Source organism: Panicum hallii, chromosome 1 (assembly GCF_002211085.1).
Source record: "Panicum hallii strain FIL2 chromosome 1, PHallii_v3.1, whole genome shotgun sequence".
Classification (NCBI taxonomy): domain Eukaryota; kingdom Viridiplantae; phylum Streptophyta; class Magnoliopsida; order Poales; family Poaceae; genus Panicum; species Panicum hallii.
Window position 1 is genome coordinate 49674573 of NC_038042.1, and position 13105 is coordinate 49687677.

At 44.9% G+C, this 13105-nt stretch overlaps 2 protein-coding genes across 2 annotated transcripts; both read left to right on the forward strand.

Moving 5' to 3' along the window:
- Positions 1 to 2548: 2548 nt before the first annotated feature.
- Positions 2549 to 5707, forward strand: LOC112898039 (receptor kinase-like protein Xa21; the record flags this gene model as incomplete). Its single annotated transcript, XM_025966458.1, has 2 exons — positions 2549 to 5012; positions 5124 to 5707. Coding segments are annotated over 2 exons (2847 nt in total), but the record flags the coding sequence as incomplete, so codon positions are not given.
- A 1569-nt stretch (positions 5708 to 7276) lies between these two features.
- On the forward strand, positions 7277 to 8815 carry LOC112902323 (uncharacterized protein At4g06744-like). Its single transcript, XM_025971346.1, is given in 2 exon segments — positions 7277 to 8556; positions 8559 to 8815. Coding segments are annotated over 2 exon segments (1269 nt in total). The 5' UTR covers positions 7277 to 7310; the 3' UTR covers positions 8582 to 8815.
- The last annotated feature ends 4290 nt before the right edge of the window (positions 8816 to 13105 follow it).

Consider the following 13105-nt stretch of genomic DNA (forward strand, 5'->3'; position numbering starts at 1 on the left):
CCCCGACTTGCGGTGGCTTCAGGCCCTCCGAGCTGGAGCAGAGAATTTAGGTCCTTCTCTAGCGCGTAGAGAGACCCAGAGACGTTGGCCTCCTGAAGATCAGTGGCCAAGTTGCGTGAACCAAGTTGGAATTGGTTACGGGAATTCTTAGATTGGAACGAGTCCAACCCAAGGGAAGTTGCTGCAACGCTGGAAGAAGTCGAGCTTGGAGCAGTCTCCACCTCGATCGTTGTTGCAGAAGCACGGATCGGCAAGTTGTTGAGCCCATCGACGAACTTGTCGAGGTCGCTGCGGGGATCCGCAGCGGAAGTCTTTGGCTTTATGTCGACGAGGAATCGCCGAAAATTGCCCACACCATCTGCGATGCAGACCCACGAACCAAAGACGAATGTCGTACCCTGGGAGGGAATTGACCTGGTGAATTTGAACGATGCCATCGAGCTCACCGGAGAATCTTCGACGCGCTCCCCTATCTGGCGCACCAGCTGTCGGTGTTTAACCGGCTGCCCACCGCGGGTTATACCCAAGGTGGTAAGTTTTGGGTGAGGAGACGCCGAGATCAGGAACTCGAAGGTGCAAGGAACACAAGATTTAGATAGGTTCGGGCTGCACGGAGCGTAACACCCTACGTCCTGTATGATGATTTGTATTCCCTTTGGTGTAGAATAACCTAATGATCTTCTTCTTTTGAGAGGGGTCCCTGTCCTCCCTTATATATCCGAGAGGGCAGGGTTACAAGGATACTAACCAACACCAGCTAAGGAATCGTACCAGACCATATCTCAAGTAGATTCCTCCTGTACCGGTTAGCCTCATCTCCTATTTAAACAGAATAAATAAGAGATAAACAAAATGAATAAGAGATAAGACGGACTTAATCTCTTAGACGTATTTAAACTACGTTATGTACCCAGCCCGGTGGCCCCGGGTCTGACACCCGCGCCCTTCGCCCCAACCCGCCGTGGTGTACGCGCGCGAATGGTGTTTTTCTTCTCTCCCATCACACAGCTTGGAAGGGTGAAAACAACCTTCATATTTATGTTGGTCGTTCCACTCCTCCATTAGGTTGGACTAAGGTTTGCACCATTTCCTTTTGCACACATAAGCCTTTAATATTTAGGAATTCTAAAATTTTCAATTGGCCAAGCCCATTAATTCTAGCAGTAAGAAAAAAAGAGCCAGATGAGAATGACATCTCACAGTAGCACAGCCTGGGTGTGGGCAGCACTGGCACAGTGGCGCTGGACGAGACCTAGGACGAAAATAATTAAGAAAATATTTAATCACTAACTCATTTTCTTCAAGATTCGTGTAAAATTTACATGGAAAAGACTGCTGGAGCCAAGCTAGAAAAACATATGATTAGCAGTGTTTAAACTTGAAATTTTGTAATTGAATAAAGTACCCAACTAACTTAATACTGTTCGAGAACATTATATTCATCTCATGATCAAACCATTTTCTTTAAATAAAGGAAGGAAAAATGTGACTTACTTTTCAATGCCACCCTATCATTGAACTAACCGCTTGACTAGATATTTCTCCAGCTGGAATCACCCGTTCGCGAGACCGTGTGAAGCACGGCATTGTACAGACTGTTCTTGTCCGAAAAATAAAGGTACGTACAAATTGACGCGACTCCCCGTGCTGAATTTTATCAGCATCGAAGTCGCCTAGACAAGTCGCACATCAACGCAGAATCTCTCTGCCCAGTTGCTGCAGAAAAGTAAAACGAAGTGGACAAGCAGTAGAAATCTGGGGTACATGCCGCCACAAACTCGTTCAGCTCAAACAGCGACGGCAGCGCCGCGAGGAGATGACAAGTAACCCGCGGCATGTTTGTCGGGCTCCAAATCTTCTTCCCTCCAGCGGCGGTCAAGCTAAGATAAGGTATGACAATGGCGGGCGCAGACTTGAAGTGTATGGATGCAAATTGCAACGCGGCCACTGTAAAACTGTTTTTAAACCCCCCCGGGCCTGAACCAGCTGAGCCCAATATACAGTTCAGACACACCCCAGCTTCTCTCCGGCAACGAGGAAGGCTAGCGAGTGTGCGCTCCGGCTGCCCTGAGGTGCTTGCTCTCTCCTTTAAATTCTCTGCTTCTTAAGTATTCCGGATGCCTCTTTTGCCTCATCAGCTTCGTCAGTCTAAGTTGGGACTTGAGAGCATAGCATGTGAAGATTAATTAACTAATCTTTGCAAACACGGCGTATTTCACATGTAGTGAAGGATCAACGTAGTTTAAGTTGCAGTACCCAGTCTGGTTACTGTTCTTTTTAATATAATCGATAGCATTCTGCCTGGTTCGGTTTTTTTTTATAAAGGACCAACGTAGAATATTTCTGCTACATGTTGGAGTAGTTTGCACACGTACTGACCCGGGTATAGTACTAGTCTGTCGGTGGGCATAACAATATAGTATGCCACAACCACAGCGTTTAAGATTTATGTCTTGCAGGTAACATGATCGAACCTATGGGTGCCAGGAAGCTCGTGAAGTCCGTCATGATTGCGGTACTAGCACTGATGCTGTTTTATAGGCCTTGATACGTCCATAGCGCGACGGTCCCCCAGAACAGCACGGACATGCTCGCGCTGATCGATTTCAGGCAAGCAATCACCGGAGATCCTAGAGGATTCTTCAATTCCTGGAACAACAGTGTCGACTACTGCAATTGGAATGGCGTCACATGCAGCAAAACGCACCTAGGTCGCGTCAGGGAGGTCAACATCATCGGCCAGAGCTTGGAAGGCAGGATCTCTCCATCTCTTGGGAACTTAACCTTACTTAAGATACTCGATCTCTCCTCAAATAGCCTCTCTGGTTCAATCCCCCCGGAACTCGGTTTCCTCTATAACCTTTTATTTCTGAACCTTGCGTCGAATAGTTTCACCGGAGTCATCCAATCAAGTCTGGGCAACATCACTCAACTAGAGTCTCTCTTCCTATATCACAATCAGCTCGAAGGGAACATTCCTACGGAGCTTGGGCAATCAGATAAGTTGATTCAATTGAGCTTAGGAGAGAATAGGCTATCAGGTAGCATCCCAACAACACTTTTGAATCATTCTTCTATTGAAATTCTGGATGTGAATACGAACTTTCTACTTATGGAATTGCCATCTACCATTGGCAATACCCTTCCTAGGCTCTACGGGCTTGGCTTGAACAAAAATATGTTCCAAGGGCAAATCCCAGCCTCCCTAGGTAATGCTTCGAACCTGACCTTCATATATTTGACATCTAACAATTTCACTGGCCAAGTTCCTAGTTCTTTGGGAAATCTTTCCCGCCTGCGATACCTAAATTTAGATGGAAACAAGCTAGAAACAAGCGACAGTAAGAGCTGGGAATTCTTAGACGCATTGGGAAAGTGTAGAGTTCTTCAGGTTCTCACATTATCCGACAATCAGCTACAGGGAGCCATACCAAATTCAATAGGAAAGCTGTCCCCCGGTCTTCAGTACCTAGGATTGGAAAAAAACAATTTGACAGGGATGATTCCAGAGAGCATAGGTAACCTTAAAGGCTTAAATTATCTGTATCTAGCTCAAAACAATCTGACCGGTCCAATTGGATCATGGGTTGGAAATTTGAAAAATCTAGGAACATTAAATCTTGCGGACAACAACTTTAGTGGGCCAATTCCATCCTCCCTTGGTAGCCTTACTGGTTTAACTGGGCTCTACCTACAGAACAACAAATTTGATGGTCCTGTACCTGCCAGTTTGGAAAACCTTCATAATCTCTTAGTATTAAACCTTAGTTGTAACAATCTACAAGGCCCTATTCCTAAAGAGCTCTTTAGTCCTATATCCACAATTACCACATGTATATTATCCTATAACAATTTAGAAGGTCCAATACCTCCGGAGGTTAGGAACCTTCCACAACTCAACAAACTAGATCTTTCATCAAACAAACTTACCGGGGAAATCCCTGTAACTTTGGGGGAATGTCGCGAGTTGGAGATACTAAAAATGGGCTACAATTTCCTCACAGGGAACATTTCATTACTGAGTACTCTAAAGAGCTTGAGCATGCTCAATCTTTCACATAATAATTTATCAGGCTCCATCCCTATAGAACTGGGTAACCTGTCTTATCTTACCCAGCTGGATCTATCTTATAATGATCTACGAGGTGTAGTACCACGAGATGGAGTATTTCAAAATGCTTCAGCGGTCTCACTTGTCGGAAAGAGTGGACTCTGTGGATGGACATTAAATTCACATATGCGCTCATGTCCTACTGCCTCAAGGAGAAAAGTGGCACAATACTACCTCATTAGAGTGTTGATCCCAGTATTTGGCTTCATGTTACTCCTAATGTTGATGTATTTTGTTCTCACTGAGAAAAGGATGGCACGAGCACCATCATTATCTCCTCTTGGTGATCAATTCCCTATAGTTTCCTACCATGATTTAGCTCAAGCTACAAAGAACTTTTCTGAGTCTAATCTAATAGGGAGAGGAAGTTGTGGGTCTGTATATAGAGGGAATCTGACAAAACACAAGCTGGAAGTTGCCGTGAAAGTTCTTGACCTTGATATGCGAGGTGCAGAGAAAAGCTTCTTATCAGAATGCCAAGCTTTGAGAAACATCCGACACCGAAATCTTGTTCCTATCATAACAGCGTGCTCCAGGGTGGATGCCAACGGCAATGTTTTCAAAGCTCTAATTTATGAATTTATGCCCAATGGAAATTTGGACTCGTGGTTGCATCTAAAAGGGAATGGTGAAGCAATAAAGCCTCTGAGCTTAAATCAAAGAACATGCTTGGCTGTCAACATAGCCGACGTACTAGATTATCTTCACCATGAAAGCGGAAGCACAATTATCCATTGTGATGTGAAGCCCAGTAACATACTCCTAGACGATGATATGAATGCTCGTTTGGGAGACTTCGGCATTGCAAAACTGTATCTTGATTCTAGGTCACAGTCAACTGGAGATTCAAATACTACAAGCTCAATCGGTGTGAAAGGAACCATCGGGTATATAGCTCCAGGTATGTCATTCATAACGTGTTGAATTTGAATTTACCCTGTATGTTAACAGCCATGCAATAATATATATACTCCGAGTGTTGCACTAACCAACCCTTGCGTTGTATCTTCAGAGTATGCTCGAGGTGGCCAGGCAACGACTTATGGAGATGTTTACGGTTTCGGAATCGTACTTCTAGAGTTGCTGACAGGCAAAAGGCCAACAGATAGTTTGTTTGTGAATCAGCTAAACATTGTCAGCTTCGTCGAGAGGAGCTTCCCTGACAAAATATTAGATGTGATCGATACTCCCCTACAAGATGACGTCAAGACCACCCAAGCAAATATGGTAACAGAAAACGGGGCATACCAATGCTTGTTGTCCCTACTACATGTAGCACTTTCTTGCACACGGCAACTTCCAGGTGAACGAACGACCATGAGAGAAGCAGCTAGTAGAATTCGTGCAATCAAGACCACGTATGCCGAAGGAAAACAAAAGCATGCTTTGAAGTGACATGAAGCATACCGCCCGAGCTCTGTACCCGCAGGATTCTTTGAATTGAACCAACCTGTATGCCCTACCCATGCTATCTCATATTTTTCTGGTTATTAAAGTGCAGGTAGGAATAGAGGAATAAATTCATATGGAAATGCTTGCTACTGTAATAAGATTATTATCATCAGAATATCGGTCGTCACAAATATTATTTCCCCATATTTATGTATTCTAGTGATCTCTATACTCTGCTTTTCCCATCTTCTTGACGTGCGCAATGAAGTTACATGCAATGCAACGGTTATCAAGCAACTGGACAATATCCTAAACGCCTTCTGTTGAGAGGACCTGATTTAAATGATAAAAAGCCTCCAAAAGCTGCATGGAAAATGATTTGTATGCCAAAAGAGGAATGAGATTTAGGAGTTCTGGACCTAAGTTCAGAATGATACTCTACTGCGAAGAATCTGCAAAAAAATTTCAATCATGCCAATTTACCTTGGGTTCATCTCATCTGGAATAACTACTACTCCAATGGCAAACTCCCTGAAACTTCCAAAAAAGGTCCTTGTTTTTGTGGAGAGATATTATTAAACTTTTGGATCAATATAAAGGAATTGCAATTCCTAACCCAGGAAATAGTCAAACAACATTATTTAGGAAGGATTTATGGTGTGGACTAATACCAAAGCTGAATTATCCACAGCTCCTCTCTTTTGCCAGAAACAAAAAAACTATCCTTCAGGTCAGCAGTCTCAGCTAACCAATTTCACACTCTTTCTCACTGCCAGTGTCACAGGAAGCTTATGGGCAATACTCTCAATCCAAGATGATCTGGCCCTCTTACAAAATCAAGACTTTGAAGATTCTTGGATATATATATATAGGGGGAAATGCCATTTATAGCTCCAGTAGAGCTTGCGGCGTCATGAAAGGTCATATGGATAAAGAATTCATCCTGCCTACAAATAGCTTTGGAAAAGTTGTTGGCAGCTAAAACACAAAATCTTCTTTTGGCTCATACTCAAAGATAGATTGAGCACAAGAGAAATCTTGAGAAGAAAGTCAATAGACCTCCCAAGTTACAATTGTGTTCCGTGTACAAATAATTTGGAGGAAATAGTCTTACACCTCTTCTTAGGATGTCCTTTCTCAGAGCAATGCCAGGATTTGATTGGAGTACATGTCAATTATGCTCTCTCAGATTTTCAAATCCTGGAATCATTTAAAAGGCAAATAGCACAACCATTATATATGAAAATTCTAGTGGTAATGTGCTGGAGTATATGGACAGTTAGAAATGCTAACATCTTTGAGAACGAGATCCTAATAATGGGTCAAACTTATCCCGTTTCGACAGTTAGATGACCCGTGTTATCCGGTTTGTAGTTGAATATTGAAAACCAAACTTTTGTGATAGTTCGAGGGTGTAAACTGGACTTTTTTCCTATAAAAAATAATCACTAGATATAACTCAGGTACAAAAAATTCAGGTATTAGAAGGCTACAAATCTTGGCACAACCCCAAGATACTGAAGTTCATGCACGGAAGCCCTCTAAACACTACTTTACTATGCGTGCTTTTACAAGATATGGCGTGAGCGAGATTGGTGGGGGCTCGGGGCAGTACTAGTGAGGTAAATTTGCATCCGTTTGGTGGGGGACCTCAATTTGGACTGTATCTAGTATTTTTCTTTCAAATAATATGATCATACAACGTTGCATAAAGCATAAGAAAATATGCTAACTCACTATATATACATGCCACCATTGCTATTCAATAAGCCACGCTGCGCCGTTTTCAGAAGAACCTGGGAAAGACATGGCCAGCCATCCAAAGTGCCACTTGACACAAAACCTATTATTCCTCCTCTCTTACACCGCTGCGATAGTAGCAGCGTCTACACCGCAAACATACTACAACCAACAATATACTCCCACTGAATACCCAATGCCACATGACTTTCCCAACGACAGCCTTTACCAGGCCTATTTGGTGATCCAGCGCTTCAAGAAAACCATCACTTGTGATCCCCTGAACATTACCTCGACCTGGACTGGCCATGACATCTGTGGCGCCACGACCTACGTCGGCTTCTACTGCACTACACTGCCCGGGCACGGCAAGAACATCACAGTCACATCGGCTGTTTTCGATGGCTTTGGCTTGTGTGCGCCACAGCTGCAAGGCTTCATTGATCAACTCCCAGATCTTGCGCTCTTCCTTGCTACCTCGAACAAATTTGATGCCTTAGGCGTCCTCAACCTTGCTGGCCTCACCTACCACTACAAGGTGGGCATCAGCGATGACCCTGCTGCTCAGCCTTTTAGCTCTTTAGCACCGGCTGTAGATTTGACACTAATGATCGGTGCTGAGGTACACTTTCCGCACAGCTTATCCCTTGAAGCTATCCCCGGTGCAACGAACGCTAGGGTGCTTCTTCTTAACAATGACGAGCTCTCTGGGTCGCTTCCGGAAAATCTTGGCTTCTCCAAGCTGAGCTACCTCGCCGTTGCCAATAACAAGCTCACTGGGCCAATCCCACCATCAATCGGGCACTTGCAAGACTCCCTGCTCGTGCTGCTCCTCCTCAACAACCAGCTCTCCGGCTGCCTCCCCCACGAGCTCGGCATGCTCCACAAGGCGGCCGTCATCGACGCCGGCATGAACCGGCTCACCGGCCCGATCCCGTCATCCTTCTCCTGCCTCAGCAGCATCGAGCTGCTCAACCTCGCCGGGAACCGCCTCTATGGTCTGGTGCCCGACGCGCTCTGCAAGCTCGCCGGGCCGGCCGGCCGCCTCGCCAACCTCACGCTGTCCGGCAACTACTTCACCTCCGTCGGGCCGGCGTGCGCGGCGCTGATCAGGGACGGCGTCCTCGACGTGAAGAGCAACTGCATTCCGGGCCTCGCCAACCAGAGGCGCCCGGCGGAGTGCTCGGCGTTCCAGAGCCAGCCCAAGACGTGCCCGGCGGCGAGCACCCAGCAGGTGGCGTGCCCCGCCGCAGCTGCCGCAAAGGGCGCGGCGGCGCCGGGGGAGAGGAAGGCTAGGGACTAATCCAGCTACGTAGGTACGCTACTCTGCATGAGTGAGCGGCCTCAGCTCGGCATGCAGTAGGAGACAGAGTGTCTCGGTGGCGTTTTGGCTATTTGTTATTGTATTCTTATGTAGTATGGGTGTGCTTGTGATTGTTGTCTATTATTTTGCTCTGCACGTGTTGCTGTCCAGGTTGCATTGCTGTCAAACCTAGATCCATCGTTGCATCCATTTGAGTGAAAAATTATTGTTGTTGTAGTAAAGTTTTATCTGTCATGGACGTTTATGTTGCTTAAATTTCGTAAGTTTCCAATATGGCTGTGACTTGTGATTCCTGGAACAACCTAAAGTTTCTTTAAAAGTTCTTTTTCCGATGTAGACGCTCACATCCTTGCATAAACACCTCACTGTTAACGGCGATGTCACACACGACTCGTACTGAGCAAGGACTCAAAACGTTAGTAGATAAATTCCACTATGCAACTGAACTACGCTTGGTTCGCCAAACAGCGTAAAGTGAGCTCGGATCCCCAGTGATCCATAGGCCCGCCTTAGTATCAACCATGCCACATTCTTTTTTCTGATCGAGAGGACTATTACATTTCCGGGACATTCAATGTCTTCCTCTGTTCATTGTGTTTTTATGTCTACTCTACGCTACGGGAAACGGCTCCTTTGCCGAGTATTAAAAACACTCAGCAAAGCTCCAAAAACACTCGGCAAAGATTCTTCAGATTTTGCCGAGTGTAAACACTCGGCAAACTGACCAGAATTTCCCATTTTAATCTGTTTTTTCGATTTCATCCACACATATATATCAGAAAAATATATATCATCACAAAAACCACCAACATCACATCTATATCACAAACATCACATCTATATTACAAACACAATCGATTCACATACATATCCCAAATCGGTTTACACACATATTATCATTACAGACCATAAATATGCATGTCTCACAATATAGTCCATAGATGTCAAAAAACATGAGAAGTCTACAGAAACAGGATAAGTGATAAGAATCATGATCAAGACCTCCAACCCGGTGACCTCCATACCGGCGTAGTTGGAGAAATATGAGGGTCATTTGAGGCCGCCGATTGATTCTGCAAAGAGGAGAAGCGATCGCATGTGTGAGACAAGATAAGTAAAGGTCAGACATGGCTAAAACTTATCCATACTCACAGGAGTAGAAAACTTAGCAGGAGGTCGAGGTGAAGTGAACAACGAAGGTGGTGGAGCTACACCCGTTGCGGCACCAAGAGTCTGCATGTAGGCAAACATATCCCTCATCCTGTGCTCGTTCTCCACACGTAGCCTCCTCTCTTCTTCTAATTGGGCCTGCAAAATTTTCACTCCAATATTATGATAATACAAAGAAATGGTATACAATAATCAATGAACGATGAATAAAGAAGAAATGACCTGGAGTGCCTGTATCCGGTACTGTGAAGTGTCTTGCTGAGGTCGTATGACTGGGCTCGCACTCGTGCTCCTTGCTCTAATCTGAGATAGAGTAGGAGTAGAGGACGAGTCGATTGCGCTGTCGGCAATGCAATACCGTCCATGATTCTTACCTCCTCCAACCCTCATGACGACTTCTCCGTCAAGGTCCTCAGTGGCCGGATCAAACTCTGGACCATGGACCTCCCTTGCCATCGTTGTGTACGCATTAAGGCGGGTATGGACCATCGGGTTGCTGTATGCCTCGGGTCCGTCCTCCGGATTGTAGTTGACGTCAGACGTCGCCTTGCCCTTATGGGACATGGCATATGCCTTCAAGAGGGAGCAAGGCTGGCCACCATGTGACGGCGACTGCAAGAAAACAAGCAAGACGATTAGAAATCATGCATAATTGAGTGTTACATTAAATAAATTCATTCGCGTACCCATGCTTCTGCGTATCCGCTGAGGCCGCGACTGCTTTGATGGTGTGTTGCACCTGGCATCATCAAACGCCGCTCCCGACAAGCGTTGTGCGACTCCTTCCACTTGTCGGAGCACCACTTCTGCACCATTTGTCACCAGCACTCTTGATGCCCGAGGCACCAATAAGGAGTCGTCTACAGAGCATCAAGTATTTGACATATTAGAAGATGAAATTAAGCCTGCTTAATGTAAAACAGAATGCATATTAATTTTCTTTATTTACCTGCAAGTACTGCTCCTCAGTCAAAGACATGGTTCTTGCTTCCGTTTTGGTGACCTTCTCCCCAAGAATGTTGCCGTGAAAACTAATAATGGCCTGGATACGCGCCTCATAGTGCATATCCACGACTCGTTTCTTACAGACTTTGGTGGCCACCACATCAGCTTTGTCCTCAAATCCATCCTCACATCTAAAGAAATTCTACATGCAAACACGATGTATACCATTTATTTTTTTAAGAATGTGAAATGAATGCAATGTATTTAGCACTTACCCACAGCTCTTGTTTCATCCGCTCCGCCTTGTTGTTGAATACCCTGCCATCCCGATCTTCAGCATCAGGGGCGGCGGCGTAGTGGTCGAACGTATAGGCCGGCTCCGTCACTCCACCGTACTCAACCAGGCCAGGGAAGTGTTCCCTGCACAGAAGACCGAGGATGCTATTGACGGAGCGTTTGTGAGCAGCACCTGCACTCTGCACAATCGTCCAGGACCTGCACAAATGATTAAGACCTCTTAATAGTTTCAACTTTGAATTTGAACATATAACAAGAAGAAGAAATGAAAATATGAAAAGTTACTTACTTTTTCCCTTCGGGTTGAATCAATGGGCGCCTCTCACGAGGTATCGGTCGCTTAGAGAGACTGGCGGGACCTGTACATGTGATTAAGAAAAATTATTAGTTTCAAATTTAATTTTGAACATATAACATAAAGAAGCAATGAAAACATATAAACATTCTTAACTTGCAAGTAGACGCTCGACGAACCAGAGGCACCAGAACCAGAGGCGGTCTGTTGCGCCTCGTCCTCCTCCTGCACCTCCTCGTGCTCCTCCTGCACCACATGCACCTCCTCCTCCGTGTCATCTTGCTGCCCCACCTGCGCCTCCTCCTCCTCCGCCTCCTGCGGGGGCACCTGCGTCGTCCCCCTCCTCCTCCCCCTCCTCCTCTCAGACGACCCAGATATAGTTGACCTAGCCCTCTAGTAAAGCGACCTAACGCTTCGCAACCCACCGGCCTACCATCTTTGTTCAATCACCTGCAATTAAGAAGAGTAAAGTAATAAGTACAGATAAACAAGATGTACTTAGAAAGAGATTCAAAATAAATTAAACATAAATGCATAATAATATAGTATTACATTGATTAAAAGTAATCTTCATAATCGGGATTAGCTGGATCATAAGTCTCATCATCACTATCAATCAAATCATAATCAACAATATCCGAAGGATCAACTCGTCATTGGCATTGCCTAAATATAATCGTTCTAGCATTTGTAAGTCTTTCAAATTTTGGACCTCATCCTCCTCCTCATCAACAACCGTTTCAACATCCATTCTGTCCGCTTCAGTTAAGTCTATCTCAAATCGCCCTTCTAGCCCCTCTTCTTGAAAGAACTCTCCGTCATATGTGTTTGGGTCTAAGTTGTAGTCTTCATCGTTTGGAACAGGTACTTTACCGTGCACTGATACCTTATGCACAACATACCAACCCTTAAGATGCTCTTTGGTTTGGCACGCATATAGGAGATAATAAACTTGTATGGCCTGTTGGGCCACAATATAGACATCGTCTCCAGGGAAGACGGAATCCTGTCGAATTTCCACTAGCCCAAGATTAGAATATGTCCGTCTCATTACTTCAGGATCAAACCAATGATATTTGAATATGACAGGATTAAGAGGTTTGCAACCATAAAAACTGACTTCGTATATTTGTTCAATTCTTCCATAATACTCGATCCCATCAAGGCCAGGAGTAAAAACTCCAGTATTTGTGGTCTTTCGATTGGGTCGACTAGCCTCGTAGCTTGCTGTACAAAAACGATATCCATTCACGTCATAAACAGAATATGACCTGACCCTAAGGGCAAAGCCATCGGCAACCTATCTCAACTCAGCATTCATCGTATGGCCCTGCATGTTCAAGCACGATAGATCATTTTATTATTTGCATATGGAATCAACTTTGAATGACAAAGTAAGTACAAGCTAGATTGGACGGTTACCTGCTGTTTGAACCAATGAATGAAATCGGGCAATCCATTTCCAGCACCCTGGCTAAAAAGGGTATCACATTCCTATTGGGTAGGTTCCCTTGATCGATGCCAGAATTTATAAATAAATTGCTTCATGTACGGCACCACCTCGTCAAGGTTGGTCAACACATATAGCATTATCTAGCGCCACTCTTGATGTGTCAATGTCTTGGTGGTCGAACCACTTGCACTTCCGAGTTGCCCTAGGAAAAGGCTGAGGCTCGATTCATTTTCACTAGCAATGTAATGAGGGGATGGATTGTGCACACTAGGGAGGTTGTCACCATAGTATGTTGTTGTGAAGTTCGACACCTCCTCCAGAATGTATGCCTCTGCAATGGAGGCCTCGATTTTACATTTATTTCCACATTTCTTCCGA